At 43.6% G+C, this 21,896-nt stretch overlaps 4 protein-coding genes and 1 non-coding gene across 8 annotated transcripts in view; 2 read left to right on the top strand and 3 right to left on the bottom strand.

The window, feature by feature from the left end:
* Positions 1-156: 156 nt before the first annotated feature.
* Agxt (Alanine-glyoxylate aminotransferase) lies at positions 157-1,935 on the bottom strand. Its single transcript, NM_078507.2, has 3 exons — positions 1,618-1,935; positions 454-1,316; positions 157-385 (listed from the first exon to the last, which is right to left on the bottom strand). The coding sequence occupies exons 1-3, from the start codon at positions 1,765-1,767 to the stop codon at positions 214-216; spliced, it is 1,185 nt and encodes a 394-aa protein (NP_511062.1). The 5' UTR covers positions 1,768-1,935; the 3' UTR covers positions 157-213.
* A 1,059-nt stretch (positions 1,936-2,994) lies between these two features.
* On the top strand, positions 2,995-4,777 carry CG3342 (uncharacterized protein). The gene is made up of 2 exons (NM_132096.5): positions 2,995-3,132; positions 3,207-4,777. Exons 1-2 carry the CDS (start codon positions 3,080-3,082, stop codon positions 4,513-4,515), a joined length of 1,362 nt encoding a protein of 453 aa, NP_572324.1. The 5' UTR covers positions 2,995-3,079; the 3' UTR covers positions 4,516-4,777.
* On the bottom strand, positions 4,541-6,419 carry CG3918 (uncharacterized protein). Its single transcript, NM_132095.4, has 2 exons — positions 6,089-6,419; positions 4,541-6,017 (listed from the first exon to the last, which is right to left on the bottom strand). Exons 1-2 carry the CDS (start codon positions 6,191-6,193, stop codon positions 5,157-5,159), a joined length of 966 nt encoding a protein of 321 aa, NP_572323.1. The 5' UTR covers positions 6,194-6,419; the 3' UTR covers positions 4,541-5,156.
* A 140-nt stretch (positions 6,420-6,559) lies between these two features.
* CG42340 (uncharacterized protein) overlaps positions 6,560-21,896 on the top strand; it is a 101,201-nt gene continuing 85,864 nt past the window's right edge. For all 4 annotated transcript variants that reach the window (NM_001272346.1, NM_001144693.2, NM_001382086.1 and 1 more), the window contains exons 1-2: positions 6,560-7,151; positions 19,705-19,750. The gene's annotated coding sequence lies outside the window, so the exon portion shown is untranslated. The remainder of the gene's footprint in view (positions 7,152-19,704; positions 19,751-21,896) is intronic.
* tRNA:Phe-GAA-1-1 (transfer RNA:Phenylalanine-GAA 1-1) lies at positions 13,837-13,909 on the bottom strand. Its single transcript has one exon. It is a non-coding gene; the product is annotated as a tRNA-Phe (tRNA).

The raw sequence follows: 21,896 nt of genomic DNA, 5'->3' as shown, positions 1-21,896 counted from the left end.
CAATCGGGAAGTTGTGCCTGTGAGAAAGAGAAGTCTTCTTGAATTGAATTTGGCCAACTTCCGCTTCTTTGTACCATTTCTCTCTAGATGACAACAAATTTCACATGCCATATGTTTCAAACATTTAGCGAACAAAAGACAAAAGGAAGTACATTTAGTTTTCCATATTTGTTTTTATTTTATAACTAGTGATAGGAGCAGGGCAACGATTTGTTAGATTTTCGATAGATCCGTCTTGATCCCCAGCTTGCTGCTCTGAATGGCCTCGTTCAGGATGCTGAGCACCATGTCCACGCGCTCCACGGTAGCGTTTTCGCCCATTAAACCGATACGGAAGACGTGCTCCACCGTGGGACCCAGACCACCGCTAATCTCAACGCTGTACCTGGAAAAAAAGAAAGGATTCAATACGGATCTCTATCGAGGATTCGCGTCCAGTTGTACAATACTCACTTGCGCATGGCGTACTCGGCCACCTTTTTCCAGTCGACGCCGAAGGGCACCTTAATCGTGTTCACCGTGGGCAAACGCTCCTCCTCGCGCGACACAAACATCTCAAGACCCAGCTCCTCGATGCCCAACTGCAGTCGCTTGGAGCACTCCTGATGGCGACGCACCACCGCCTTGAGGCCGACGGCACAAAAGTGGGCCAGTGCCTCACGCAATCCGTAGAGCAGGGTGGAGGATATGGTGTGGTGGTAGATGCGGGGTGTGCCATAGCAACCCCAGTACTGACCAATCAGCAGGATATCGAAGTAGTAAACCTTCGGCTTGGTCTTTCGCTTTCGGATGCGGGTCAAAGCACGCTTGCTGAACGAAATGGGCGTTAGACCGGCGGGACCACCGAGCGATTTCTGCGAACCCGTGTACGCCACATCCACCTTCCACTCGTCCATGAGGAATTCGGTGCCGCCGAGCGAAGCCACCGTATCGACGATGAGGAAGCAATCGTACTTGCGGCACAGTTCGCCCAGCTCACGGATATTCTGCTGGATAATGCCAGTCGAGGAGTCACCCTGGGCAATGAAGAAGACCTTGGGTCGATGCGCCTCGAAGGCGAATGTGATCTCTTCGTGCGACAGTGCCCGGCCGAAACTCGCCTCCACGTAGTGAACTTCGGCACCATAGCGACGGGCCATATCCCCGGCCCGATGACCCCAGACGCCCGTGATGCCCATGAGCACCACATCGCCATCCTCGATCAGATTGCACAGAGCGGCCTCCATGCCCGAGTGGCCGGCGCCGCTGATGCACATGGTGGCATCGTTGAGTGTCTGAAAGATGTACTTAATGCCCTCCTTCACCTCGTCCATGATCTGCAGATATACAGAGATTAATATACAAACACCTGGCCATGCTCAGTGGGAATAGCTCAATTCATGGGGGGATCACTAATATTAGATTGCTATAAAGTATAAGAGATGTGCTGGTTTCACTCGACTGGCTAGCCCACAGATCTCTGACCCAGCTCAGCAAATGTATCTCAATGTTTCACTTCGTTCAGATAAGGTACAGTGCGGCCCATGAGTATATGGACTTGGGCTTAACTTTTCGATATAATTCGAGTATTAAGCTCAATCTTGCTAGCACTTTTGTGGTTTTAAGAAGATATTGTACCTGCAGGCATTCGGGATGCATGTGACCCAACACCGGATTGCTCATGGCCTCCAGGACGCGATGGGAACAGTTGGAGGGTCCGGGCCCCATCAACGTCTTGCTGGGCACATAGAGCGGTCGCTTGAGTACAAGTGGCGGTGGTACCTCCATGGTCTTTGTTCCCTATTTACGTAATCAGATCTCTGTGTTTACGACTGCCTTATCGCCTTCTGCTCTCTAATCCGCTGTGCCAGGTAGAATGGGTGTTACTACTGTTTGGTGATGGGAGTTGGTTTTTATGGGCTGTCTCTCTCGGTGGCTGGCCAAGATCGGACTGAAACGCTTGCCGGGCTGCTGGCCACTTTATAGCGCACCGGATCGCAGCTTATCGCCGCAATTTTCGCCGATGAACGCACTTGAACAAGTGGTAAATGATGCGCTCTCCCGCTTATCAAGGCATCAAGATCGAGAGCAACTGCGTCGTTGGCGGCACAGAACGAAATTTGGAATAAGAATAATAAGTTAAGACTGCCATTTGATGGGTCAAAAAATCATACACAGTTTTAAGACAAGATCTTTACGAAATAATATGACTTACTACTCAATTAATTTCATTGTTAATCTGAAAGAAGTACCATTTTTTGTTTGCAGTGTGCTGCTGCTGATTCTTTGAATGGCCTTGGGAAGGTTGGCGGACCAATGTCTATTGTGAAATAAGAAATCCAGCGAATTCAGCAAGACGAACCTTGACTGTGGGTACGTATACGTAATGTAGCAACTTCTTTTTCGAAGCTGGAAGCATCTGCAGAGTGCAGAGATCAAGATCTAGCATCTAGATCTTAATTCTCTCGAAATCTCAGCCCACTGACAACTAACATTTGGGTTGATAGCAGTGCCCGTATCGTCAGTTTTTCCATTAGCGATTTGGAGTGGAAAACACATCGTGACCAGGAGGTCAACCGCCAATAATACAAATGTCGTATTGAGTGGCCGAAAATATTTATTACCATTTCGCTGGTGGTGAAATTAGAATCAAAATAAAAACAAAAACATAGATTTAGGAAAGTGATAAGCAGTCAAATTAGCAGGTCGTGACTATAAAATTTAAATGTTCGTTTAAATATTGATTGATTTTTCCATATTTAAGGCACAAGCATCTTTTTAAAAACATTGTTTCGAATGTAGAAGTAAGTTCAGTTTGGTTTTAATATATTGAATTAATTATATTGAAACGAATTGAATATAGAATATATATTCTATTACAGTTGACTATATTAAACATATATATGTATAAATATGTTTATTTTATGGCCTTTTTGCTTAATATTTAGTTATAATATTTTATAATTTTCCTGAAAGCAATTCACCGGTGGAAACAAGTTTTCTTCGTTTTGGCGCTTGGTCACACTTTCTGTTTCGGTCAAAACAAACTGAACAATAGTTAATGTTTTTAAACATTTTCGATGCGACTGCATAATTAGGCATGGAAATCGGCAACGATCAGTCCTATCAGGACTTCTTCGACAAGTTGCGAAGGTGAGTCTGTTTCTGGACGGGATTGGGACACTTGGCACAGTGGTATATACATATTAAATATATATGAACTCCAGTGAATCGGGTCCTCGCAACTTGCGCCAGATCTTTGAGGACGACGATCGTCCGCTGGCGAACGAATCATCCAGCTTGCGCTATCAGCCAGGCAGCTCCAAAAAATTGCAGGCTGGCAAAAGACCGGCCATGACCAGGAGTAGCACCCAGGAGACGGGTGATTCACCGCCTGCCGCCTGGAACACGGCCATTGCCAAGGTGGTGCATGCCTATCGGAGCAGCGAGAACGTTGGACGCGTCGGCCTGGCCCTCTCGATTCTGGGCGAGATGGAGGCCAGCAAGCTGATTGTCTACCGCAGCAAGAGTCAGGTGCTGACCACGCTGCAGTTGACACCGCGTGGCGGCAAGGTGATACTGCGCGAATCCTATCTGCAGTTCTACGATGACGAGCAGCGCTTCTGGAGCCTGCGATTCGACAAGGAACCGGATGAGAAGGAATTCATAACGTTTATGGTCAAAAACAAACTGCCAGTGGAGCACTATCTCAGCGAGATCTCATCCTCCAGCTCGGCATCGCCTTCGCGTGAGGATTTATCTAAGATCCGAACTAAAGCAACGGTCACAAAGACGACGCCTAATCCGCCACAGCCGCAACCACGTTCCCGCGTAACGCTGCCAACGCTGGAGAAGGCGGACGATGAGGAACGCGAACGGGAAACAGAGACACCTTCCAATGAGGATGTGATAGTAACGCCAGTGCCGCGACCCATAGGTTCGTCAAATGCTCACAGGAAACTCAGTGCCAGTTCCCTGGCGGTGGCCAACGCTTCAACGAGCAGCGATACTCCGTTGGCTGTGACGACACTGGACAAATATCTAGACGAACAGCGTGCCTCGGGTGCGTTAATGGAGCACAAGATGGACGCCATTCTGCAGGCCATGAATCGCATGGGCGGCCAGTCGAGTGTTGCGCCCAAGAAGCCCAGTGATCCGCTGCTGGAACGCGACAGCGAGGACGAGATGCTGGAGCTGGAGCAGAAGCTGCTCAACTTGAAGCGGGAGAATCGAGCGCTAATGCGCAACCTCAAGGCACGCGAACAGGCGCTGGAGGATCTACGCTGCTCGGCGTGCGCCCTTTGCGAGGAGCTACTAGTCCAGAATGGCGAGCTCAAGTCGCAGAATGCCCAGCTGTTGTTAGCCAGCCAGCATATTTCCGATTCAAGCACAGCTGCTTCGCCTGCCCATTGCCGCAATTGCGAGTCGTCTTCCCGGCAAATAGCCAAAATGCAGCTACACATTTCCGCACTGCAGGAAGCGCTGCGAATCTTTCAGAAATCAGGCGACTCCAGCTCCAGTTCGGGTCGGTTATAGCACCTAACGTAGGCGTATTATATATGTTCGGTATTACTATCGAAAAGTGTATTAAATCATTTGTTAGGTCGCGTAACATATCCACAAATACAAGCCAGACACTATTAGCTATCTTTAAGTCATTAGATTGCCATGTTATTGGGCTCATTTACAAAGCGATTTTCTAATCTATTACAACTATTATTACTAAATGTGAGATATAAAATATGTTGCGGAAGATTATAATTAATAGCAACCCATGCTTTGCTCTCTCTCAATTATGAAAAACTCCGACTTCCTCTTGTACAAACTAATTTGTTGTATTTGCAGCACACATCGGGCTGAAATTTAAGGTATAGGGACAAGTCTACGGTTTGCGCGTCTCATAATCCGTGGGAAGAGTTCATGGAGAAGTTGTTTTGGGGCCTGGAACTGGAAGTGGAACTGGCAGTCTCTCTGTGGAAGTGAGGAGCGGAAAGGATGGGCTGGCGGTCCTGCTCCTTTACGTTTTTACGGCTAAAATGGAAAGCGAGCTAGTTTGCGGAGCGAGTGCTTTGGGAGGCAGCTGTCTATCCATCCTGATGCTGATCCAGATCCAGATACAGATCCACATCTAGATTCTCTTGCTGATCCAGTTAATCCTTGTTTGTTTCTTTTCTTTCTCAGTAGGTGCTGCTGTCGCTGAGGCTGCTCAGGTAGCTGCTGCCGGCGGTCGGAGCACCGGATCCGCCGGCACGATGTCGCTTCCGCTTCGCCTTGGTCTTCTTGCGTCGCAGCATGGCCGTGTCCGTGGACTTGCGCTTGTACTTGCCCTGCCGCTTCTTCTTGCGTCCGTACTCATCCGATTCACTGGTGCTGGACTCCTCGTTGTCGCTGGAATCCGATTCAGACGAATCGCTCGATGTGGAGGAGTCATCACTCGAATCATCGCTCGATGACGACGATGAGCTGCTGGTTGATGACGAGGAGGAGGAGGAGGACGACGACGACGACGACGAATCCGAGCTAGAGGTGGAGGATGATCGTCGTCGTTTTGACTTCTTGTTGGTGCTGCCGCTGCTCGGTCGCTTGCCTGTTTTGGTTTTGGCCAGCTCGCTGCTGCTGTTGCTGCTGCTATTGTTGGTGTTTGTGGTCTTTTTGTGCTTCCGGCTCCTCTTCTTGCCATGCTTCTTGTGCCGCACCGACTTCTTGTCCTTGCTCTTCTCGGCCAGCTTGTGGCTGCTCTTTGAGTGGCTACGCTTCTTGTCCTTGCTCCGGCTACCCTTCTCCTTCTCTTTCTCCTTCACCTTCTCTCTCTCCCGCTCCCTTTCCCGCTTCTTCGCCTTGAGCCTGTCGCGGCTCTTGTCCTTGCTCCTGTCCCGTTTGCCTGCCGCGGGAAGCACCGCTGGCTCCGTTGGCGGCGGCACCTCAGCGCCACTCTTCAGCTCCTGGGCTCTCAGTTCGGTGAGCGGCGTAAGGTAGTCCAGCTCCGAGTCTGAGCTGGTGCTCTCCACATCCAGCAGGATCTCCTTGTTGGGGTCCACCTGTTCAGGATAGCGGTTAGCGGCGGATAAAAGCAACATAAACATGCGGTCTATGCGATTGGTGCGCTTACCTTGAGAAAATTGCGGCATTGGTAGGTCAGGTGACCGGCGTAGCCGCATTTCTTGCAGGCAGCCCGCAACGTATCCTTGTTGACGCTCGCCAGTGGGAAGTTCATGGTTGCCGCTCCGCTGCCGGTCGTACCTTTGCGGCGTTTGGCGGGCTGGGGCTGGGGCTCTGGCGTTGGGCGGGCTTGTCCACTGACTGATTATTATTTCGCCTCGCGCACCATTAATTGATATGTGCACAACAACAACAACAACGATACCAACAACAATGGGGTAAAAATGAAACGCGAGTTGAAGTAAATCGCGTTTTTAGTGCGGCCATGCGGCCGCGTTTCGAACATACCATGCCGGCAGCACACCGGTCCGCTTAGCCGTGACAAGCACCGATAGGCTGCGGTATGCTAGCTGGGGTGACACTGGCACGGAAATACCGTTGCCCGAACAAGAGCTGGTCACACTGCACGCCAGCACGGCTTAGTTGTTTACCAAATTTGAAGCTCTACGGTTGATCCGCGCATGAAAGGGCGCCATAAAACAATAAATAACTTGAAGAGACGAATCCGCGAAACGTTTAACAGTTATCATAATATCCAGCCTATTGGCGTAGTTCGCTGCGCCGACTGTGTTATTAACTACGCTGTTTGTTTTTGTTTTTTGCAAGTGCTTTTGAGTGCCGAAGTTAAAAAAAAAGTCCGTGCGTAAGCCAGCGCCAGTTCAATCCGCCCGCTTGCGTGAAGGACCCAGTTTTAGCCATGGCCCAAACAGAGGCCAAAACCACGTGCACGCGGCGTCGCCGCCAGTTTTTGCCCCATGGCCAAAATAGGCAGCAGCAGCTGCAGCAGAAGCGGCAACAACAACATTGTTAGCGGTTTCCACTCAAAAATATACCGTGTGCTACATAATGCCGTTAGATATTTGTAACGGCTTAGATCGCATACCGTTAATCGTGGATTGTGGCACTAACTGAACTGGTCGTACGATTGTTGTGATTATCCTTGCTGCGGATCCCGACTATTAAAAGTGGGGATAAGCATTGGCAACAGTTGGCAATTCGTAAGCAGTCATCAGGTGAGTGGAGAGTTCATTATAAAAAAATTAAATTGAAAGTGGTATAAAATTAAAAACTATGCACACTGCAATCGTTTAAAACGAATACGGTTAATTAAAAGAAAATGATTGCATAGTTAATTTTGTGCCATTTAAGTGTCGGCAGTTAATTCATTCGAGTGTCAAATTTCGTACGGTGCGACTGTTTTATTGTCGGCCAGTGTGACCAATGTGCATTGCAATGCATTCATCGCCTAGGCGACCAAAACCTCGGCGTATTAATTACAAACAAATTAAAAATTTTGCCTCGCCCGCTGCCCACGCCTTAATTAAAGACGCCAAAGAGTAACGGTAATAACCGACAACGGGAACGACGACCGTCGGGGGTTTGCGTTATTCGTTATTCGTTATGCCTTATTGTTGTTTTTGTACTGCTGAGGATGCTGCACGTTGTTGCACTTGTTGTTGTTGCTGGCGTAATTGTGCCAGACATCGTCGCTCATTCTCGCTAACGCTCAGACTGCACACTGAAAGAAAAGCTGGAGAGTGAATGCATCTAGTGGCTGCATTTCCGTATTTAACGAGCAGTGTGACCATTGCCTGCCAAGTAGTAAGCTTTAGCTTTGCATTTTTCATTAGTATGACATAGTTGGTTAGAGATAAAAGAGGATTGGTCTAATCTTTATAAATTGAAAGCATCAGCTAAAAGTATTAATATTTCAACTCCTGCACTTAAAGCATTAAGATTACCCGTTTTCATTTTGTATTTCTTTTTTTCCAAGTGGACCCCAAGCGCCACCCCCTAAAATCACCCGCACACGCCGCACCCCGCCCCGCCCCGTGGCCACATTTTCTTCTGGGTCCCTGCCTGCTTTTGTTGGCAGGAAAAAATAATAAAAGCTAGGGGCTGAAAGGAAAGGGGGGAAGGGGAGGGATAGCGGCAGGCAGATGGAAAACTGTGTCGCTTTCGCCTGCGTGCGGTGACTGCAAAACTGTTGCCCAAAACAAATGACTAGAAACATGGTTGTGCCCCACTCTGCCACGTCCGTCCGTCTTCGCCATCGCTGATTTATGCCAGCGGCAAAATTATGAAAAATTGTTGCAGCTAAATTTAAAAGAAATCTGAAAGTAAACACAACCGAGAAACGTACACCAACGTGGCGAAAATAAATAAATTCGATAATTTATCCATAAATTCTGGACTCGCAGCATTTTCGGCGTCAACGGCGGCTATCGGCCTTGGCTACCGTTGGTGCTAGTCGTGCTAGTGGTAGTAGCAGTAGCAGTGGCAATTGTAGTTCAACCATTCCACCCATTCAGACGGCCATCCCTCTGCTTTGTAGCAATTAACATGTGCAAATTTCTGGCCACATAAATTTCCGTAAACTGTTTGTTGCTCCCAGCGCCAAATCTCTGCGTCTGTCGGGAGGAGCCATAAATTTCTGGTCGCGATGGATGGGGAGTGTCCAGGAGCACAAGATCTGCAGATATAGATGGTAAATCTTTGGAGGCAAAGGCCAGATAAAGCAAGGAAATTGGCCAAGGAGATCAATTCTCAGAACGTAAATTACACGGATTGGGATTTTTATCTATCCAGCTAGACTGGCCTTGAAATGGCACAACCAAACCAATCATAAATTTAAGTCTTTTATTTATGATATATTCAAAGATTTCCGATACCGATTCCAAGCCAAGGTCTGCTAATTTAAAGCAAGAGATGCGTGACAGCAGTGCGACCAAACGCCATGGTAACGCATTTAAACGCATAAATCATCACAAAGTTATGTAGATGTACTATTGCTTAATGACACAATCAAAATATTTCGCTGTGGGCACAAATTTCCTTTTGCATTCACCGCAAACCGAACTCAAAACTGCAAGGTGGATAAGATGGGGGGGGCAAATTAAACCAGATCGAGCTCCATAAGATCAAAGTCGAATAAAGTGGAGCGTAATCCTTGCCGCCGGTTGCCATTACTTGAGTAAATGACCCTCCGGCAGTTCGACATCGTTAATAGTATATAGGATATATAGCTATATATGTGTGCATTCGTGTCATTCAGTGGCACTCAAAACTCTCAAGTTGCATTCAAAATTTAAGTGCGCATTTAAATACATGGCAGCGGTTTTTGCCTTGCCACCAAAACTTGGCGCCCCGAAAAGACCCAGATGAAGATGGAGATGGATAGATGGATGAACGGATAGAGTGTGTGTGTGTGTGTGTGTGTGTGCGATTGAGAGGACTCTTATGCGGTAGAGCAAGAGGGAACGAGTTCAAAGGAAAGGGACGGGACTAGAGCAGCTGAGCGTGCACCGCAGAGTCAAAGAAGGAGCTCAAAGTGGCTTACGCTTGACTGATTTAATGCATGTCAAAATGTCAAAATATATGCATGCACAAAGAAAACCGTTACATGAATCCCTTTAAACCACCCACCACCCAAGCCACCCACCGCCTCCCGCCTGTTTTCGGTCACAGATTCTCGGACTCGGAAGTCCCTTTGCCATAGTCAAAACAATTATAAATGATAAATGTCAAACAGAGATGGACAGTGGCAGAAGGAGAGAGATGACAGATGCTACACTGTCAGAAAATGTCATTGGGAATTTGCGACACTCTATGCACTCTATATCAGTGACATATATCATTACATCAGCTAAAAACATATCTACATGCTGAATGGTCACACCACGGTACTCAATTAGAGACAAGGTCACATTGCACCTTATATCAATGTTTGATTTATATATACGACCACAATTGTTTTGCGTGTATAGAAGGATGTGGAGCTTAAGGAGCGAAATGAACAGACAACGTGCAACATTTAAATATGCAAACTGGCAAACAAACACACAGATAACTCACACATATTAAACTTAATTTGGCGCAGCTCATTAATAAAACACAAGCAGGCAAACAAACAAATATGCACATACACTGAAACCTAGGCAGAGAGCCATTAAAACTTTAAAGTGTTGTCGCTGCGAGAAAGCGGTAGAAAGTGGGAGAAATCTGGAGTGGGTTGAGTGGGTGGGTTGGTTGACTGGCTGACATAATTTATGCAAAATATAAACCGAGCGACAGGCAAAAACAACTTATTAAAAAATACGTACAACAAACGAGCGACAGCTATAAATAACCTGGCCAAGTAAAAGCCATGAGCGAAAAAGGGGGCGGTCGCCGAAATGTCGGGGGAGTGGCAGTGGAGAACTTTTTCAAGTGGCTGCAAAACTGTAAACATTCCCCAACTGCCTTGCCACAACAATTTTCCCAGGACAACGGAGCATATGCACTGTGGCAGGACTCGGGGGGAAAACAACGGGGATCATACTATTTTACACATTAAAAATTAACTCCAAGCGCCGGGAGGCAATGTACAAATGATGCAGCTCAAAGTTTTCATTGAACTTGATTGGTTAATAAATTCATTTGACTTTTATACGTTTGTTTTATTTCGATGAATTGCCCTGTCTTTTTAATGCAAGGCACTAAAGTCGTTAAAAGATCCTTTCTTTTATGAAACCCAATATACAAAGCCTGGAATAATAAGAATGTTATTTTGTTTTGTTACGAAAAAGAAGGGTTATAGTAAATTTATTAAAAAGCAAGATGGAGTTATTCGTGCGAAGGTCTCCTATGAAAACTAAACAACAAAAGGGTGAACTTTTAATGGTAACGGCGTGTTTACCTTGCGGTAAAACTACTTTTTTCTTTTTTTTTTTTTGGTACGGATCATATATAGAGACCATTAAAAAAAAAGTGCAGGAAAACTTCTTTGTTGTTTACCTTCATCGATTGGCTTTTGTGTGCACTTTTGTTTTCGAAATCCCCAGAGAACATAATCCAAATTATAAGCCCCAGATGTGTGTCGCAAAGTTTGAGTTGTTTTCCGGTGGCACGGGTACATTATTATGATTATGGCCCACGACCATACCAAATCCTCATGAGTCTCGTCCTTGAAGGACATTCAGGTTTCGTCTTAGCCTGGCCAATCGTCTTTCCTTTCGTGTTTACTTGTGTTTTACGGCTGTCGCCGCCTGCGGCTCGTCCAAACAATTTTCAGTTTCATTTTCGTTTAGTGTCAAGTGGCAGCAAGAACAGCAACAACTAATGGTAATAGCCCTGCACACGACAAGCGACTAAAACTGCTGGAAATAATATCGGGCAACAAACAGTTGTCAGGCCCAGCTGCTTGTTAAGGCGACTGCTGCCATTTCCCCCCTCACTCTTTCCCAAAGAAAACCAGCTAAAAGCGAAGAAAAGCGGACGGACGAAGAAATGCCAAGGGGTGGTGGGTAGGTTGGGTAGGTTCCTAAGTGGATGGCAGATAGCCTGATCTGGGTCTTGTCTCTGGATTATCTACCCGCTTAACCCCTTGCACCCCACAAACACTGCACGAAAATGGCAAGGAGAGCGAAGATGAAGAAATGAAAAAACGAATCCCAGAATTAAATGCCTCGGCGAGAATCCTCTTTTTAATTATCCCCATAAATAGGTGGGGCCATTTATCGAAATGCCAAAATGGCATGTCCGCTGCCTTGCCATGAATATCCACTTCATAATTATGAATGCGTATTAAACGTGAATTTATAGAAGAACTGACACAAATATTGGCCATTATAAATGGCAAACGAAATGTGACAAGGGGCACTCGTACACTTATGATAATAAATATAACTACTTGTTGATTAATGGCAAATTAGAGTGCATTTTAAAGTATTTGAACAGGGCAGCTTGACACTAAAAACTTGTACAATGTAAGTTGCTCAGCGCTCATGCTTCGTTATTATATGATACTATGTATATCTATAAAGTTATATATGCTTTTTTCTCGCAGTGTGGGTCACTGTTTGCTTCAACCAATATTGCTGGCTGCGGGCTAGAAAACTTGCTTGTTTCAGTTTGATTCCGATTGTTGGTGTTGTGTGCCGGACTGGAACTAGTTTGCTTAGCTAAGCTAAGCTAAGCACTTCCTCTTCTCGGGCTGATTTATATACACAAACACCAGCAAAAACACAAACACAGGCACACACACACACACGCACATTTCGAAAGCGGGACACATTTACACATTTTCAGTGCTGCTCAAACTGAAAGTGTGCACATAAATTAAGGTAAGGGCGCCACTTGCATGTGTGTGCGAATCAAGCGATTTCTTAACCTTATTTTTTCCAACTTCTTACAAACACTTTGCACAGGCGAAAAGGAATAATGCCTGTGGTGGTGGTAGTTAAGATTAAAAGTCAGTTTTCACTTAGGTTAAAGCCATTTCGAAAACGTTCTTATTTAATTATGATTTAAGTATGTTTCATACATATATCACATAAGTATAATTTACAACTTTCGTCGCAAAGGTCACTGATTTTCTCTCTGTGCCTGGGCACTTGAGCGTTACCTTTTGATGGCTCTTCGGGATATTGAATGCAGATCATCCGTTTTCACAGGCAAAGCAATCTTGCAAATTGCACATGCACAACCTTAACTTAACGCACACAATCATGGCTGCCGTTAACCGGTACCTATTTTGCACAAACACAGACGTGCACACAGTGCGTATGATTAATTTAAATGCATGGCTATTTGCATAGCAACCAATGTGATGCAATTGCGTGGCACCGATGAAATGGATTGAAGTTAGACAATGTGAGGAGCTTCCAGGACTGTTGCCCATTGAATCGAGTGCTTAACTAAAATATTCGCCTATTTAAAGTGGCTTTAAATCGTTTTTTTATTCATCGAGTTTCATCTATGTTCTTGTGGTTTTAGTTTTTTTTTTATCGTTTTCTTGTTTCTTTCTCATATCCTTTGCCAACTCAATCATTAGCCTATGGAATGAAATAAGTAATAAAATCTAAATAGCTCTTGTTCCATCGTTCCAGGACATGCCACTTGGGTTTTTATAGCCTTTTCTAATTAAGTTAAGCTCACATAACAATTTGGGTTGGCGGGGTGGAGCACCAAATAGTTTGCCAGAGCTCAAATGTCAGGCAAACATTTTCATAAGACGCTCAACGATCTCATTCGTTTGAGTGTTTGCGTGGTGGTGTGTCTGTGTGTGTGTGTGTGTGTGTGTGCATTTGCCTTGAACCATTTGAACATCCTAAAAGGACTCGTTCTATTTGCTTAAGGCACACTCGAAATCAATTAAATGCATAGTTTCCAGTTGCAGCTAGCTCTCTGTCTCTGCCTGTCTCTACTTTTGCATTTTCTTTTTTTTTTTTTTGGCCAAAAAACTGTGCTGCATTTTTATGCGCCACGCTCGAATTCATTAGCGTCTAAAGTCGAAGTGTCTCTCTGTCTTTTTGTCTGTCTGTCTGAAATACTTCTGTCTGGCAGCTTGAAGTGTTTAGCTTATTGAAAACTTTTCATTTGGCCCCGCGTGGGCACGTTTAGCTCAAAGTTGCCGCCCTGCCGCCAAACTGAGCGAACTGAGCAAACTGAACCAACTCAACTGCCGGCTGTCGCGCTAATCAGCCAGCGAATGCGACTCCACAAAATGTATGCAAAAAATATGTGCTGCCACTGAAAAAAAAAAAATGAATGCGAAAGACCTCAATTTACAAATTTAATTAAATGAATGTGGGTTGAAATAACATTTACCGACGTTATCGAAATAATATTTCATGGAAAGCCATTTATTTCCATAAAGACGAATAAATTTCGTTATGAAAAATATGCGTGCCAAAATAAAACATTTCAAAAATGGATTGCCGAAACCCGGGATTGAACCGGGGACCTTTAGATCTTCAGTCTAACGCTCTCCCAACTGAGCTATTTCGGCACTTGTATTAGTGCGGTTTAGTTTATGTATTTATATATTATATTACTCTGATTAAACCTACTCAGTTATCTTGAGAGGTCATTAAATAATGCTAATATTTCTTAAGCGATAAGAAGCAATTTGCGTGTATGAAACAATTTAGGTCAAGCTACAAATATTTAATATAATTTCAACGAATAAATTTCAACTAGTTTACACAAGCAATTAAGGATGTTATAACGACATTACACCTCAACAAAAGGATATGTTTTAATTTCTCTAAGTGCTCATCTGGTGGCTAAAGGTTCAGCTTTTGGCTTTAGCATCTGCATCTGCATTCTAGCTTCAGTTGAGAGGCGGGCAAAGTTTGCCTGAATTATGTAGCGCGACGGTAATTTGAGGCAAACTTTTGACGCTCAAATAGTTTTGGACACAACGCTAAAGCTTCAAGTTCGCAGTGGGGATCGCGGCCAACAGCGGGGGGCAAGTGGGTAGGGGGGGGGTTGGGGTGGTTTAAGTCAGGGGCGTTAGCTGGTAAATGGAAAAACTCTTAGCGGGGCGGGTGCGTGACTAACAATGTGATTGTCAAAGTATTTGCACTTGATTACCAACTTTGCAGTATGCATATTTATCGAAAGATAAAGGGAGCATCCTTTGGCAATTTATCTAGCATAGTTTACTTGTTTTGTAGCTAACGCAAAATAGTGCATAACAATTTTAATTGGATGCGTTCAACAACAGTTTCCAGGGAGAAACCATTACATTGGAGTGTCAATGTAATACGAAAATACTATTCTAGAGACTAAACACAATAAATGACTTCTTTAATGCCTGCCCCTTTTTGGTTCATCAATAGTCTTTCTTTTGGAAGCCAACCAACCGCATCAATCGCTTAGTATACTTTTTGTCAAGTAATTGCCCTCGTTGTGACCCAAATAATCGTTATCGGTAATAACCAAACATTGATTTATCCCCAGTATTCATTGTCTGCCTAGCGAGACTTCTTATAGCATTGCTCTCAACGTAGCATTTGACCCGACCCACACACCGAAATCCGGTGACCCCGGCCGATAGGAATGCCGTGGAAGTGCCACAGACAAAGCCATTAAAATCGCCATCAATGCGACCCTATGGCAAAGCGAATAACGCATGATATTACGCTTAGAAAAAACAGAGTGATGTTGATGTGGACTTTCAAATCGAATTAAGTTTCTTTATCTAATTTAGTGCCTAATTAACGACAGTTTTGCATTGTGAGGGTCACACTGTGTGCGGGCTTTGGTCACACCAATCATATCAATGGTCCCAAAAAATTCTCTCAGTGCATTCGACGCCGAAATGCTGAGAATAATCCAAAACGAAATAACCAATATGGAATACCGAAAATACCCGAAAGCAAAACCAATTCCAATTCAAAAACAAATCCATTGTAAATGCGCTTGTCGTCGGTGAAAAGTTTTCTCCGTTTCCCCTTCTTTTTTTTCCTTTTTTTTTTTTTTTTTTTTTGGGTTGGCAGAGGGGCGGGGTGGGCGTTTGGCATAATAATAACCGCTAACTTGTCACCTTGCCACCGACATTCGCACTTTTATTACGACCGGATCGAGAACTCGTAAAAAAGGACGTAGGACAAAAAATTACGTGTATCCTTTTTCTAATCGCAAATGCGTGCCCAGTATGGCCAAGCTAAAGCTGAAATCCCTCCCGCCTTGCCGCCCTCTTTGGAGCACCTAAAAGCCGCCCCCGACCACCATATAGCGAACTATTACTTTTATTTCCTCGGTGGCTAGCAATTGGTTTGCCTTAGCTTTGCTCCCTGACACTTTTGTGGCCCAGTCCCCATTGTGGCCAAAGTCTGGGCCATTCCGAATGGACGAGTGCGGGGCACTGTGCTGTTTTCGGTTTTGTGTCGCATACAAAGTGATAACGAAATAAATAAATAATAAATTTCATTTCGTTTCGTTTTTATTTCAACGCAGTGTCTCGCACGATTTTTAGCAAATTTACCACGCCAACACCGCCCACATAAGTAAATAGCTGTGTGAAAAAGGGCTGAGAGGCAAAAAGGTTCTGTCATGAAGTTTGTCGCTTGGTTAGTTGGGAATTTGGGACCTGCCCAGACCAGACCTCCAACGATATGGTCAAAGCGCAGAGCAGTCGGGCTCAAATGTAATAATGTCTAAGATACATACATAGCGAATATATGAATGTGGCTATATACATAGATAGATATACATATGTATATAATAAGAGCGGAGGAGTGCATAAATTTTTGGTGAATTTTGAGTAGGGACAGGACAAAGTCCGGAGTCCCAAAGTCCAGAGTCGCAGAGTCAAGTGCTGATTCAGTTGCCTGAGTTATGGGCCACTATGGCATCCCGAAAATTGTCTTTGACTGCGTAGCAAATGAATGTTCTGTTTATTCAGCGAGTGGCTGGCATGCAGAAAGCTCGAATGAAAACGAATGAAACCCGTATTTATGAGTACTAAACAAATAAAGGAGTTACACTTGATGGCCCCGGCCATTCATAATGCTGGAATGGCTCATTTGGAAGTCGTTGCTTTCAATGATTAGGCCACTCGCTTTTTTTTTTTTTTACAAAACGGCGAAGGTCGGCTAGCGAGGAGTATCGCTATTTATTTAAGCAATGAAAAATAAACAATTATTTATTAATACTTTTCATCATTCCCATTTCGAAATTATTTGTTTTACTTATAAAATGGCATGAACCTTGTGACTACTTTTACTGAGATTCGTTTTCATAACTCTTTTGATGCAGCATATATTATAGATACCTTATATGCTTTTCAATGCTTTTCATATTCAGTTGGACAATTCGACATTTTCATTTTTTTGTAAATGCTTTTTTCTTGCTACCTTTAATTGAAATATTCGTTCAATGACCAATGCCAGTGGAATGGCCAACAGTTTTGGATTCATGAAGATGAAAGCCCGACATTTGTGTCACCAAATGGAGGTGTGCTGAATTTGCATTCACCCTAGGACTCTGGGACCCTTTTCAGTGGGATGCGAACCGCAGATTTTCACGGCGGAGCAACAAACGAATGCCAGGCAAAACCTCGATGGGGATCTGACCAACATGAATGGGCCCAGAGGGGTAGGTAGGTGGGTAGGTGGGTAGCGAGGTAGCGAGGTAGCGAAGTAGCGAAGTAGCGATGGTAGAGGTTAATGGCGGGTAAACACTGAGCGAAAACCTGGTGGCAAATGTGCGGGGGGTACGATGGTACAAATCTCTTGGTTGCCGGATAACTTTGTCATGTTGTCACATGGCAGCAAATCCCAGTGCCAGTCTGCTCCTCCCTTTGCCAGTCGCTCTGCCCCGCCCACCAAGCCCCCCCCCCCCCATCACCCTTTTCACAAAGCCCCACGCCCTCTGAGGGGTTAGGTGGGTATGGTATGGCCCACAACCCCCCCCCCCCCCCTCTCCCGCCATCCGAATGGGGTCTGTGGAATGAACATCAGCGAAATCATTTGGCGAACCACAAAATCGCATCAAAATATTGCGTATGTGCGTGCCGAGCCAGCAAGTCTTTTCCCCTGTTGATGTGCCTACTCCCTTCGCGCGCGCGTGTGTGTGTGTGTGTGTGTGTGTGTGGGTTTATATGGGCGGTGGTGGGCGTGGCAGAACTACCAAGCTGGGAGTAATCATGTATCGCTATTCTAAACACACTGAAATGCTCCAAATGAGCCGAGATTTGTCTCTGGCAATAAAAGGTAAGGCATATCAACTGCCAGTTGAACTTCAGTCGTACAAAATGATAATGTAGATGAGATGACCTTTAACATTTTAAGGCAAGAAAAGCCATTGAGAAATATGAAAAATAAGTTTCAAAGCATAGCAAAAGTAACTTTGATATCTTTTATTTTATATAATATATATTACCACCTAAATCTAAATAATCAAATAAAATTCATAATGTCTGTAAAATCTCCAATATTCAGTATATTTTTGTGCATATTAACTGCCATTTGAGTCACATTTTCCACTAAAGTCTCGTAATAATTTCTGATTTAGTTTTTCGTGACATATGCTGCCGTTTTCCGCACGCCTCTCCATTTCAAGCTGCTTATTGTGAGAGGCACCTGTTTTGGGCTTTATTTAGGCCATTATTTTCTATACTGTCAATACTTTTGTACACACTTTTGCACCTACCACCCACCGCAACCGCCCGCTGCGCCGGCTCTGCTCATCAGTTTTGTCTGGTAATTTGCATTTAAATTTGCGAATGTTTTGCCTTTTTCTCGTTTTTTTCCCCATTGCCATTGCCAAACAAAAGGCAGCGAAACACAAAATCCGTGGGCTTGCCGGAGGTTGGGATTTCCAGGGGTTGGTGGTGATGGTGATATAGGACTACGGATGAGATGGGCATTTCTTCCCTTTCCTTCTCTTTTGGTTTTTTTTTTTTTTTTTTTTGCTTTGGCGTGGGGTGGAGGGGCGTGTTATCGGAGCGAGTTGACAACTTTGCAATGCGTTTCGTTACGTTTCGCTTAGATTTGTTTAATATTTGGCCGCAGGCCGTCGATTGCTGGAGTACCCAACTCAACTCAACTCAACTCGAAAGAAGAGAAACAAAATAAACTACAAATAAGAGAGGGAAAAGTTGGGAGAAATGGGCGAAAGTCTGGCCACGCCCTCGTCCTTGGCGGCGCCTTTCACCGGCTTTGATGTTTTGTGTGTGTGTGTGTGTATGTGTATGTTTTTCTTTATTTTTTTTTTTTTTCTGGCGGCAAAAGCGGAAAAATGTGCGGAAGAAAAAGTGCGAACTTGGCTCGAATTTGGCGATGGAAAATCGGTGAAAAATGTGGAGCAGTGGAGCCAAGAAAGGGTGTTTTTGCTCGTATTTTTTTAAGGCCACGCCACTGCCAAATATTAAATAACCTTTCGGTTATTGGCTTAGTCATGGGGCATTCTCCTACTTCTTCTCCTTTCGGCAGAAATATCTCTTCACGAAATCCTGTCGTTTCGTGTTCTCTCGATTCCCCTACCATTTCGTTTTATTGCCACAAATTTGGTTTGATAAGCCATGGGCGAACTTTTTTACAATGGACAGTTTTTCGAACATTTCTCGCATTTCTAGGGCGTTTTGTTTTTTTTTGTTTATATTATTATTTATTTAGCTCTGCCTTTGGGATACCGCACTTATTGGATCGACCTTTTGGAAAACTTTTGCCCAACCCCCGCTCAACCCGCAAAAATTTGACATAAAAGCTCATTAACGTGATATAAATTAGATTTTGGGTGTTAGTGCAGAACATTTTCGGGGTACACATGGCAACATTTGGTGTGCGTGGCAACCCTGCTCGTTAAGAAATAGCAGTAGTAGTTTGTTCAAAGACCCTTTTGAATAAATTAGTGGTCGGGGAAAAGGTTCCTATTATGTTTTATTGCACTTGATTATGGCACGGTTTTCAGTTTTTCGAGTGGTGGTTGGGGGAAGGGGGGGGGTGGGGGTGTTGAATGAGAAAAGGTAATTGTGGCATCATTTCACGATTATCCACTTCAGCCCGAACAATCGCCCCATTCCACACGACTTTTGTCCGCCACTTTCGCTTAATGCCTTTAAAATCACCTCGGAATAAGCTCCTCCACGCGACGAAGGGGAGCCATTGTCCATGGTTAACACTCCCTCGCAGCTTGTTCTCGTCTTTTGCTTTCTATTGTAGTACACTGCGCGAAACGGGGGCACTATATATTTTCAAGTGATATAAGACCAAACTGATGAGAGGCAACTAGTGCGAGTGTAAATTTCAAACAAAATACAAAATATATTATATAAATATTTTCTTTTATTTTCAGATTAAACCATCACAGTTTTCGAAGGACTCATTACAGTTGAATTCAGGTAAAAACAGCTTAATTTATTTGCAAACTTTATTTACAAACTGAACTGATTATAGAAAAAAAGCGTGATTAGATAAATCATATTAATTTTTCCCGCATAGTGTGCGTTTTTTAAGCGCATTTGTTCAGTGTAGTGTATATCGTCTGTCATTGTTTTCAGTTTGGCCCTTTCTAGTCGGAATCGTCGCTTTTATTGAGCTGCTTCTCGGCAAAATCGCAAATAGCCATAAACGTGTACATCAGACTTTGCTTTGGTTCGCTTGGCACCAGCTGCCAGTACCAGTGAGAGTCATTCCCCCCTTTTCGAAAATAACTCTGTAACTCCCCCTTTGTGGCCCCCTTCATATTTGAACGCATTGTTGTTATAGCCATCTAATATTGGATTTGTTATTGTTACTTCTTTCTTTGCTCTTTGTTTCTTCTTTGGCGATTTTTTTGTTTTTTATTTTTTATTATACATATGTACATATGTATATGCACAAACAATATTCATACAGCAGAATGAAAGGGAATGGAATGGTTTCGAATTGTTTAGTATAGGTTTTGATGCGCACGACTCGCGTCTGTTGTTTCAGGCGCCCCTTTATATCATTTTATTTTATTTTATTTATTTACTTTTATTTATTTTTTTTTTTTATTTCATTTTCTACGTATTTTATTTGCCCCTGACTCGGCTGCCTTTGCTTCGGACTTTCGGGCTGGGTTGTGAGTTTGTGCTTGGGCTTGGGCTTCCGACCGCCAACTAAGCCCGAGATTTATGTACTAAAAGCACGTTGAAATGCAAACGCAGGGCATGGCAATGGGAATAAAATAAAATAAAATACATTTTATTATTTATATTTGTCGTGACTTCGATTTATTATACGGCCAATGCCATAGAGGAGGTCTAGTTGGGAATGTTGGATGCTGGATAAACTGGGGGATCAGAAGCGAGGCATATGTCTTAGATAAAACCCCCAGTGACTGGGTTTTGCTGAACCTATATTTTCTTAGTAAATGTATATATGTATCCATTACATTGCATTGGGGGAGCAAATGTTGATGCTGTCTGTTATTACTGCAAAACGGAGTCTATTTATGGGTGTATTTTTGGGACTTGTCATATCATTGAATAAGCCTAATTTGGTTAATTTGAAGCCAATTTGAAGGGAGTTTATAGTTTACGGCATTCGAAATATTCAATGTTTTATTTGTGGCTTTTAACGAATATATCTTCCTTTTTAATTGTTAATTAAAATGAAATTTTCCCTTTGGCTTACTTAGCAGCTGGTTATCAATATTAGCCCCGAAAAATAGGCAACACTTTTGTTTTTTTTAGCATAATATAACGTATACGCACCCGTTCACATGAAACACACATTTCCTCTTATTTGCTGCATATTTCGAGAAATAAAAATTAAGCGCAAAAAGAAGGTAACACTTTTTACACAGTTACCAAATTGCTTATTCACACTGTTAGCAATGGAAATTGTAATATAATTTATTCGATTGCTTTTGATGTATTTTTTTATAAACCGATTTTCAATTCTTGATTTGTGGACTTTATATGTACGTAATTCAATAGAGCTCCATTTCCGATAAAATAAATACAAATGGACCCATAAGCTTATAATAGAATATTTTTTTCGGATTATGTCATTGATTACCATCGATGGAGTGCATTTATTGGCCAGATAGAAATTTACCGCAACAAATGTATTATCTTGGTAACAACGCATAACAAAGCAAATCAAACCAAAATTTATTGAATATGCTCACAGAGAATTTCCAAAGATAGCCATTCTTTATTCCTTTGTTGCGATATTTTTGGCTGCATTGTGCACAAATCTGCGTATTTGAAAAAAAACTTTAGAAATAATATAATTACAAATGCGTTGGCTACTTTTTGACATTCTCGACTAAATTGGATTTTTTTTTTGAAGTGAAGACCATTTTTTCTTGCCATCAGCACTTGGCAAGTACCCGAAAGTTGAGTTGGGACGCTTTCTATCTCTCCCTCTCTCTCTCTCTCTCTCGCTCGCTCGCTCGCTCGATTCAATTAGAATGCCAAAAATCATGTCAGCAGCCATTATAATTACTTCCGTTCATTTTCGGTCACTCCCACTCCAAAAGTCTAAGCTCATTAGCAGCACAAAAAAACTTACTTT

This window comes from Drosophila melanogaster, chromosome X, assembly GCF_000001215.4.
Source record: "Drosophila melanogaster chromosome X".
NCBI lineage: Eukaryota > Metazoa > Arthropoda > Insecta > Diptera > Drosophilidae > Drosophila > Drosophila melanogaster.
Note: the sequence above shows the minus strand (reverse complement) of the source record. Positions and strands in the feature narration are given on the sequence as shown.